This window comes from Sceloporus occidentalis, unplaced genomic scaffold (genome assembly GCF_023333645.1).
Source record: "Sceloporus occidentalis isolate IW3139 unplaced genomic scaffold, rSceOcc1.0.p SCAF_1, whole genome shotgun sequence".
Classification (NCBI taxonomy): Eukaryota; Metazoa; Chordata; class Lepidosauria; order Squamata; family Phrynosomatidae; genus Sceloporus; species Sceloporus occidentalis.
Window position 1 is genome coordinate 17,930,153 of NW_028316981.1, and position 11,231 is coordinate 17,941,383.

The following is an 11,231-nucleotide window of genomic DNA, read 5'->3' on the forward strand; positions in this document are numbered from 1 at the left end:
GCGGCACTGCCCATACGTGGGGTGTAGGGAAGACACAGCTCTTACAACATAGCAAAAAATGAGCTGCTCTAGGCGTTGCCACAGCAATGCTACGATAGATGTTGGTTGCCACAGCAATGCTATGCAGTTTAAAGGGCTAGCAGTTTAAAGGGACGGCATTTCTCTGCCAGGCTGTACTGTGCCTATAATAAGTCCTTAAACTAGAGTCGCTATCTGGCTAAAAGTCCCTCACTCTAGACTATAACCAAGTTCCCCTCTGGAACAGACCCTATCTCTCCATGGAACCCTTCCTGTAACTGTCCCTCTCTGGACGAATCAGTTCCCTAACTGTCAAATCCCGGGTGCCACATGGGATTTTCAACTTTCCCCAGCCAGCATCTTATTGGGTGAAGGTAGCTGCCTTGTGATTGCCTGGTACTTCCCCAGCCCAATTCTGCCTTTTCTCTACAGCACCTTCCAAATTTAATGTTTGTTTGCTCTCTAATTTAATCCAATCCTGGATCCACATCATGTTCCAGGCCCATCTGTATAGATTTAAAGCAGGTACAGCACACCCACCTTTTTTTTACTTTCTTTAAGATTTATCCATTTGATTCTTGCTTTACCTCCTTTCCATATGAACTTTCGGATTTCTTGATCCCATTCATTTATAACCTTTAATTTTGTTATAATTGGCAAATTAATTAACAACAAGAACAAAAATTTTTTAAGGAAGAATCCCCATTTTAATAGCTGCAATTCTTTCAAGGATTGATAAATTTAATCTATTCCACCTATGTAACTTCTCTTTTATTCCTTTCCACATTACTTTATAATTATTGTCAAATTAGTTCATATTATTTTTGGTAAGCCAAATTCCCAAATATTTTATTCCCCCCCCCCCCAATTTGACATGCGTTGATTTTCTTCTGTTTTTGATAAGTTCTTCGATAGTATCCATCTTCCAAGGATGATTTCAAAGGGACCAGTGATTCTAGAAACTCATGCAAGTTGGACCAGTACCAGAATGGCTGCATAATAGGGAAAGTCTATCGATAAGAGCAGGAGTCTAAAAGGATATGTATGAGGAAAAGAGAGAGAGAAAATCTGATTCAAGCAAACATTTGGAGTAAGTGAGGCATCGTTGAAGTAAGAGTTGCATTTCCAAAGGGACAAACCCAGACTTACCTTTTGCAGTTTTCCAATGGGGACAAATACTATTTATACAATTTTGTCAGTGGGCCAACACTGATTTAAACAGGCAACACCGATTTAGACTGGAAGCTACATTGACTAATGCTAGGTATTAATGGCCAACATCCTGTTAGGTCATCCCAACTACAGGGCACCCGTTCAATCAACTGATGTATGGTACGAGTCTTGTTTCCTGCTCTTCTAGAGACTAGAAGCTGAACCAGCAGATTTAATTTACAGGAAAAGAAATTCCAGCTAAACATTAAGAAAACTTTTTAGTGTAAGAGCTGTTCAACAGTAAAATAGACTGCCTCCATGAGTGCTGGATTCTCCTTCTTTGGAGGTTTTTTAAAGAGAAGTTGGATGATCATCTTTTGGGAGTGCTTTTGCTGTCTATTCCTATACGTATGGCAGAGGGTTGGATTAGATGGCCTTTATGGTCCCTTCTAACTCTAGGATTCTGTGATTCTGTGAGTCAACAGTAGGCAAATCCAATCGACTCAACGGATCTAGTCTGAGAAATTAGGCCACTGTGTAAAACGTAAGTCACCTTGAATCCCATTGTAAGATGGTATGGAGGGCAGAGCCAGTGTGGCATAGTAGTTTAAGTGTTGGACTATGACTCTGGAGACCAAGATTCAGTTCCCAGTTCAGCCATGAAACTCACTGGGTGACCTTGAGCAGGTCACACTCTCTCAGCCTCAGGAGAAGACAATAGCAAACCACCTATGAACAAATCTTGCAAAAACAACAAAAAACAACCCACGATTTTAGGGTCACACAGAACACACACACTTATGGAGGGATATCTGTATAGGCAGAGGTCATTCCTCTCTTTTGCCCTAAGGCTGCATTGCAGAATTAATGCAGGTTGACACTGCTTTAACTGCAATGGCTCAATGCTAGGGAATCCTGGGATTTGTAGTGTTGTGCAAGCTATTTTGTCTTCTCTGTCAGGAAGCTCTGGTGCCACAACAAACTACAAATCCCCATATGCACCTGATGAAGTAAGCTCAAATCTAGGAAAGCCCATGCTACCAACTTCTATCTTTCAGTTAGTCTCAAAGGTGCCGCAAGATCTCTTTATATATGAACCCCAGGATCCCCTAGGATGGAGCCAGGGCAGTTAAAGCAGTGTCAAACTGGATTATCTTCCGCAGTGCAGATGCAGCCAAAGTGTCTTAAAACTCCAGGAAAAATAAAATAAAAAATAAAAAATAAAGCAAGGCGCACACTACAGCCACCGGCTGCAATGTAAAGCGTCTGGTTTTAAAGGGCTTTTATCTTTTTTAATTGTAGTCTATTTTTTAACCAAATGATCTGCTTTTAATATTGCAACAGCTTAATTCCATGTTAGTTGTCACTTTTGTCAGCTTTTACTGTGCTTTTAGACTGGAAGCCTCTTTGTGTCCCAATTTTGTACTGTGCTTTTGGACTGGAAGGAAGCCACTTTGAATCCCAGTTTTTTTTTGGGGGGGGGGGCGGGAGTGGAGTACAAATAAATATAATAATAGTAACTTTCAGTGGTGCCCAAACTGTGGTCTTCCAGATGTTTTGGACTTCAACTCCCAGAATTCCAGACCGTTGGCTAAGCTGCTGGAGATTCTGGGAGCTGAAGTGCAAAACACCTGGAGGACCAAAGGTTTGGGGTTTCAAAAGCAGGTGCTGCTGGTTATAAAGGCAGGCAGATCCAGAGTCTACGTCACCTGCTGCTGCTTTTAACCCAGAGGAAAGTGGAGTCTGGATCAAACAGAAAGGAGGCAAGCCAGATCCAGATAACTGGGGGGACCAGGGTTTCTTGCTTCCTCCAACAGCCAGGGAAAGTCCAAGACAAAGCTTTCCCTGACTCTGTTGGCAAGTGTTTCCAGGATGATGGCATGCCTGTTGATATGTTTACTTTTAATTGGCACAGTGGCACCCAAGGGAACCCATTAAGGACTAAGGGACATAGGTGGAAGATTGGGTCTTGTCTGCTTCCATTGGGATGGGGGGGGTGTCCTTCTTGATACTGTGCAATTATAGCACTGTGATTCCACTCTAACTGCTATGGCTTCTTATAAAATCTGGGACTGGTAGTTTGGAGTGGCAAAAGTCTTGGGCAGATCATTTGAAATGCCCCTCCAGCAGCAGCTGTAATTGTAAGTCACCTTGACTCCCATTGTAAGATGATAGAGAGAGCCAGCATGATGGTATAACAACAACAGAGAGCCAGCATGATGATGTTGTTGTTGTTGTTATAGTTGTAGAGATCCAGTATGGTTTAATAATGATCATAATAACATAGAGCCCCCATGATGTAATAATAATAATAATAAGAACAGAGAACCAGAATGGCATGATGATGATGATGATGATGATGATAATTATAGAGAACCAGCATGATGTAGTGGTAGTAATAATCATAATAATAATACAGCCAGCATTGTATAATATTATTATTATTATTATTATTATTATTATTATTATTATATAATATAATAATAGAATAGAATAGAATAATATAATCGAGTTAACATGGTGTAATAATAATAATAGAGATCCAACATGGTGTAGAAGTAGTAGTAATAAAAATAGAGAGTCAGGATGTTGTATTATTATTATTATTTTTCTTACCCGCTTCTCCCCATGGATTGAGGTGGGAAACAACAACAAATCAACAATGAACAACATAAATTAGAACACATTAATTAAAGCATGCAACAGTTTAAAAGAACAAGACATACACATCTTAAAACAGTTCACATTTAAAATTCTGCATCTTAATTCGCAATTTAAAAATCATCTGTCGCAAGTGTAGTGGTTTGAGTGTTGGACTATGACTCTAGAAAGCAGAGTTTGAATCTCCACTTGACTATAGAAACCACTGCGTAACCTTGGTTGAGTCACACTCTCTCAGCCTCAGAGGATGGCAATGGCAAACCTCTGAAAAAATCTGCCAAGAAACTCCTATGATAGTTTTGCCTTAGGGTCGCCATAAGTCGGAAATGACTTGAAGGCAAACATGCACACTGTGCACACTAAACTGCAAATCCCAGGATTCTATAGGATGTTGCCTTGACAGCTAAAGTGGAATCTAGGATGGAGCCATGGCAGTAAAAGTAGTGTTAAACTGCATTATTTCTACAGTGTAGATTCACCCTTGCATAGACATTGGCATACAGTAACATTCTGTCCTCATCCAGAATGCATCTTGACATTTGGAGGCTTATTTAATTTGTGTTAATTTTATGCTGTTTTAACTAGATGCTTGTAATGTTGAAATTTTTTATTGTAAAGTTTTTAAATATGTGATACCTTTATTGGCCAACCGAAATGCACAATATACTTGTTGCAACCTTTTGAGCTCCAGTGGAGCTTCGAAAGCTTGCAACAAGTATATTGTGCATTTTGGTTGGCCAAATAAAGTTAGCACTGTTTCGTGGATTTTTGTTTGAATTTACTAAATGCCCAACACAGCTACCCCTGAATGTTTTTTTTTAAAAAAATGTGTTTATCTTGCGACTGCCTTGGGACCCTTTCTGGGAGAAAAGTTGCATAGAAATGCAATGCAATAAAGTACTATATTGGAAGATATCAGTTCTGAACTATTGTTCTCCAGTTCATCCAACACATCCCAGTATTTGGGGCATCAGACTATTCTATTCACCACTGTGTTGTCCTGTGGATTTTTTTATTTTAATTAACAACTTCCCCATGCTTCCAGCTCCAGGACATCCATGCCCAAGAAAAAGACTGTGAGTTCGCTACAACGTTTGTGCTTGGAGTATGTGGCTGATAATATGGAGGACATCTGGGCTAAGGGTTATACCGCCGATGCCTCTCATGACACCGTGGGACCCTTCAGTTTCTTGGGTGAGAAGCACAGGTCTGATGGGGGGAGAAGGTGGATCAGTCAAAGTGAACTTGTGCCCCTGCAGTTGAGTCTCAGGTAGAAGAGCAAAAGAGTACTGTGTCACCCATTGAGAGTATTATAATCTAGATGCTATGCAGTCAGTCCTCCCTATCCATAGATTCTTTATTCTCAGATTCAAGCACCTCCAGCTTGAAAATACTCAAAAGATACATAAATTCTGAAAAGCAAACCTTGATTTTGCCATTTTATTTCACGGACATCATTTTACTATGCCATTGTATTTAATGGAACTTGAGCATCCATGGATTTTTGTAGCTTGGAATCAAATCTCAGAGGATACCAAGGGCCCACTGTATTTTGTGTATGTTTTGCGAAATGTAAAGCCCCGAAGCCTGTATTTTGGAAGCAATAGTGGCAAGAAGTGTATTCTGTGTCCTTTACGGAGTTAACACTACATAATGAAGCCAGTTCTGGGTGTTTAGCCATCTGAGTATCAACCATAGGATATATAAACATCAGCCTCAAGGAAAAGTCTTGTAAATCATAGACAGGATGGTAGTGGACCTGGAAAACTCTCAGATAAAGAGTTAAGCGTGAGGGACTCAAATTCCAAAGGAAGTCTGGGCAAGTGCTGAAGCCATGAAGTGGATGGGTAGCTATGTGGCCATTGGCAATATGTATCTCTGGATCTCCCAGCAGTCAATAGAAGATGAGTTCTTGTGTGCCTTCAAGCATTTCCTATTTATGATCACCCCAAGGCAACCCTACCATGGTGTTTTCTTGGCATGTTTTTTTCCAGAAGATCTTTGCCATTGTCATCCTCTGTGGCAGAGAGAGTGTGACTTGCTCAAGGTCATCCAGTGGGTTTCAATGGTCGAGCCAGGATTTGAACCCTGGTCTTCAGAGTTAAAGTACAACACTCAAACCACACTGGCTATATAGGCTATACTTTCAACTGATGCTTGACAGTCACCCAAGAAGAGATTTAAAAATACTCACTCACTCTGGTTGAGTGCTAGGGCTGCATCTACACTGCAGAAATAATCCAGTTTAACACTGCTTTAACTGTCCTGACTCCATGTGATGGTATCCTGGGATTGGTAGTTTGTTGTGGCGCCAGAAGGCTAAAGGTCTCGCAAAACCTGCAGGTTCTACAATTCCACAGGATGGAGCCATGGCAGTTAAAGCGGTGTCAAGCTGGATTATTTCTGTAGTACGGAATGCAGCCTAGTTTGCCATCTTCTGAACAGAGGATCTGTCTGAGACTACCCTTGATACCAGAAGATGCAAAACCTCCAGTTAATATTTGTGTCTCTTTTCTCTTCTCAGTTGGCTCACTGGTCCAGGAGCTCTTCAAGTTAATGCAAAATAGGGGGCGCCTGACTTCTGCTGTGCTGCCCTTGTTCTTGGTGCCCCAGCTGATGGAGCTGGACTTGAGCTCCTGCCCACACCAGGTCAGAATGCCGCTCCTCCAGACTATCACAATGCATTGCAAGGTAAGGCATGTGTCTGCATATGATCTGGACAATCGGTCTGCCAAGGGATCTTAGAGCACCACTAAAAGAAAGAAGTTGCTAGCATGAGCTTTCCTAGACCTCAGCCTACATGTATCTGAGGAAGTAGGCTGAAGTCTACAAACGCTCATGCTATCAATTTCTTTCTTTCAGTAAGTCCCAAAGGTGCTACAAGATCCCTTTGAACTCTGATTTTCCAGACTAACATTGTTCTACCTTTGAATTCTGAAGTGGACAGACACCTTTGGGGGAGATCCTATTTCTCAAACAAAATTCCCTTCCTCCTCCTGTTGGCTTCCTGTTTCTTTATGCACTCCCATTCCTTGCTTTGTACCAAATGATCTTCTTTGATAGAAAAGGCACAGAATAGTCCATAATCAGAAGCTATGAAATGAGGATCAGAGTTAAGGGAGTGAGGTATAAATGCTATAGACTAGAGGATCTTCCTCTCTATCCAGCTTTCAAGTTGCCTGTTGATGTATGGTAACTGCATTAATGTAATGGTGTAGTGGTTTCAGCATTGGACTGTGACTCTGGAAACCATGCTCGAATCTTGACTCAGCCATGAAAACCCACTGGATGACCTTGGGTCTCTCTTGGCCTCAGAGGATAGCCATTGCAAACCACCTCTGAAGAAACTTGCCAAAAGAACCCTGCCGTAGGTTCCCTTAGGGTCTCTAAATAACTTGAAGAAAAACAACACACAAGGTGAACCTACAATGCAGTTATCCTAGCAAGTTTCTTCACATTGGCTTTCATAGGTTCACCTTAGGGTCAACCTAAATTGGAAATGATTTGAAGGCACACAACTTATTCTTTCTTAGGCAAGTACTAAGAGCTGGCTTACCACTGCCGTCCTCTAAAATACAGCCTACAGCACCTGGTATTCTTGGGTAGTCCCCCCACTAGTCCCACTTAATAAGATGAATTGTTTGACTTCTTTCTTTCAAAAATCCATCAGTGATACCTTTGTTGGCCAACCGAAATGCACAATATACTTGTTGCAAGCTTTCAAAGCTTGCAACAAGTATATTGTGCATTTTGGTTGGCCAATAAAGATATCACTGGTGGATTTTTGTTTGCATTTGTTAAATGGACAACACAGCTATACCTCCATGTTTTCTTTCTTTCAGTTAGTTGCAAAGGTGGTACAAGATCTGTCTACATACTGCTTGACTTAGTGATTGTGAACCAAATAATAGCCCTGACATATATTTAGAATGACTAGCTTAATTGTAATATGAGCCCATGGCATTTGAGGTATGGAGTCTGGCACATTTGGAGTAGTCTCCAATTTGGAAGAATTTATTTTGTTGACTAAATGGGAGGATTTCTTTGTGCTGTTCTCACAAAATGGGTCTCGATTCTGAACCAGTGAATCAGCAAGGGCTTCTCCTCTTCCACAAAGTTCAATTCCAAATCCACCATGCCTGTGACAGAAATGGTGTTGAGGATGTTATGTACCTTCAAGTCAACTTTGACTTGTGGTGAACCTATCCATTTTCTTGGCAGTATATATATATTTTCAGGAGGAGGGTTTTTCTTTGTCTTCTTATGAGGCTGAGAGAATGTGACCTGCCCATGGTTTCTCATAGCTGAGCAGGGATTTGAACTCCTGTCTCCCACAGTCCCAGTTGAACAGTATAACCACTATACCACCGTGGCTCTGTGACACAAGTGCTCTCAAAATAAAATATTTGTGTAGGAGAACAATCCAGAAAAAAAGACTGTTTATGGATTTCATTGGCAGAAAAGAGTAAGGAGACACACTCCATGTGCTCCAAGATTTCAACTATTTATTCAGTATTTTCTTTTTAAAAATGTCTTTTCAAGGTCTATCTGGGATATGTATATATAAAGAAATGTTGTAGATTCCATTCTCTTTATACTTTGTGGTCCTGTATTTTGAAGAGTATTTCCAATTTCATTGATGTCTTTTGAAGGGTATGTATAATTTTAATATGAAAAAGAAGGCATTTTGAGTGGCATAGTTAATTTGGTGTTGTCCTGTCTTTTTAATACTTTAGACTATACATATTTTTTTCTAGCCCCTGTAGAAGGCCTTTCCTCTCAGGTTCAAAACACAATGCAAAAATAATCCAGTTTGAGACCACAGTAACTGCCCTGGCTCAGTGCTAGGGAATTCTGGGAACTGTAGTTTTTGTGACATTTAGCCTTCTCTGTCAGAGCTCTGGTGCCACAATAAACTAGCGTTCCCAGAAGTCCCTAGCATTGAGCCAGGGCAGTTAAAATGGTCTCAAACTGGATTATTTCTGAAGTCTGTTTTGGACCACTGAGACCAAAACATGTTTACAAAGTACTGAATAAACAATTGACCATCTCAGAGCATGTGGAGCTTCTCTCCTTGCTGTTCTCTGCTTTCAATGTGTTTTTTTAGGTTTTCTCTTCACTACTATGGATTTGACTTCCCTTGGCCTGAAAGGTTATATTGCATCACTTTTATGCCTGATCAGTGCAAAAACTGAAAACAATTTATCTCTCTCTTTCTCTTTCCCGAGGAAGAATCTGTCCTCATTAGATCTCCATGGCTGCAATGAGATCCCTGCAGCTGCTCTGGTGGACTTGGTGACAGCCTTGCCCTGCCTAAAAAAACTACGCCTCTCCCAGACCCAGTGCAACACCCAAGTGTTGACAGCTGTCAGCTCTTGCTGCCGGATGCTTTGTCACCTGGACATTAGGGAATGTGTGGGATTATCCCCCGATTCCCTCTTCTATCTGACCTATGACCCTGTTTCGCAGTCCTTCTGCAGCCAGAACTTAGAGGTCCTTGAGGCTGGTCCACATGGCCCTGGCACGGACGCCCAAGATATGATCTGGGCCCTGGTCTTTGTGCTGTTGGCAGTGCCCAGCCTGGAAGGGCTTTTTCATAATGACACTGCAGAGGCTGTATGCCTCATCTACGTGCAGCAGTTTGACAATGCTCGGATTCCCCCTGGGTTTCCCACTCTGGAGGACCTGACCTGGATCAGGTTGTCCAACCTCCCCGATCAGAGGTGCTCCAGAGTCATGCTGAGCCTCAAGGAAATAACCTGCATGAATGAGCACTCCTGGTCGATGGCCCATGCTATATGCCCACGCTTGGAAAAAGTCTCTGTGACCTTCACATATAGGGCTGCCTTGGGCCCACGTTTCTCTACGGGCTGCCACCTTACCCACCTGACTATTGGCTGCAGGGGAAGGAGGGACATGCGAGAGCTTTTGCCAGTGGCAGCAAACCTTGGGACCCAGCTCCAATCCTTCTCCATCAGTGGCTTCTCCTTCAGAGACAAGTTCTCCTTCCATGCTTTGTTGAGCCATTGTCTGAATCTTCAGAAGCTGAGCATTCACTTCCGCTCACCAGTAATACCTCGCATAGAGCCAAAAATGGCAGCCTTGCACTGGGATTTCGGCCTCCCTCCCCATCGATTCCCTCAGCTGCGTAGGTTTTCTCTGAAGCACATGGACGCGATGATTCCCTTGCCTTCCCAGCACATTGAGCTTTTGAAGGAGTGCCTGGAATCCCTCCTCAAACATTCACCATGCCTGGTAAATGTGGAATTGGCTGGCCTGCCTTTTTTCCTAGATGAAGTGTTTACGAATGTGCTGCAACCGCCTGGCACTGCCCTGGGGCACCTCTGCAGGCTCACTTTGGCTGATAACAACGTGTCCTTGAGCACCATCCTTAGGCTTCTATCTTCAGACAATGAGTTGTGCTACCTGGAGTTGTTTTTATGTTCAGGGATCCATTGGACGGAATATGCTCAGCTCCTCCAAATAGTCAGTGAAGAGGGCCTTGAACTGGATATTAAGTGGCTATAAAATACTTCCCCTCCACAGTGAGGCAACAGCTTGAGTTGTGCTGAGGCAAGTGTGTGTGTTTTAAGAAAGTTTCATTTGCAGAACATATGTATTTCCTCTGAACCGTATTGAGATGAGTGCCGGAACAGTGTGAAATCTTTCAGGTATCTTCAGTGTTTGCTGAAGTTCTCAGTATCACTCTTTTTCTATTTGTGGCTTTTACCCAGACCAGATTTTATATTCCGCTTGAGTTTGAGAATGTTACAGTTCTCATGGATGTGTTTATTTCTGAGCGTCATTTTTTTTAAAAGTGACCCAAAAGGGGAGGAACTTAAGAGGCAGGTTTGGGACTGGGGAAAATAGGAGAATAAGAGGCTGTGTTTGGTGCTGCAAAGACCCTAGAAACTAGAAAGTGATGCTTTTTGGCCTTGGAGGGACAAAAGGTAACACTGCCGCCTTTGCCCAATCCTTGCCTCCCTATCTGATCTGGCTGGCAACGCTGGCATTTAGAGATAAGATAACAGAAAAACTATTAAGGGAGAGAGAAATATTAATAAGAAACTTCTATAGTATTAATGTTTTCAGTTGAGAATTTGAATACTTTTTCAAAAGGGAATAGATATTAAGTTGTCTGTTGAAATAAATAAAAATATTTCAGGATATGGGAATGTTTCCAAATGTTACTTTAAGGGAAAACTACTATAAAACACTTATTAGGTAGAGTTGATGGGGATTCAAGCAGATGTATCCCCAAATATTCATGGTTTCATACACTGAAAATCATGGTTACAGATGCTGAAAAGGATTAAGTAAATTGCTAGGTTATATGCAAGGAAGTGGATCAGATATGGATCCACATGTCATGGGATTTGTTGGTGATAGCAATATTTTCC

The 11,231-nt window shown here is 41.8% G+C and overlaps 1 protein-coding gene across 1 annotated transcript; it reads left to right on the top strand.

Moving 5' to 3' along the window:
• The first annotated feature begins 322 nt into the window (after window positions 1–322).
• LOC149321015 (uncharacterized) lies at window positions 323–10,945 on the top strand. Its single transcript, XM_089489142.1, has 5 exons — window positions 323–543; window positions 923–1,108; window positions 4,877–5,025; window positions 6,356–6,522; window positions 9,064–10,945. The coding sequence occupies exons 2-5, from the start codon at window positions 1,059–1,061 to the stop codon at window positions 10,357–10,359; spliced, it is 1,662 nt and encodes a 553-aa protein (XP_089345268.1). The 5' UTR covers window positions 323–543; window positions 923–1,058; the 3' UTR covers window positions 10,360–10,945.
• Window positions 10,946–11,231: the final 286 nt, after the last annotated feature.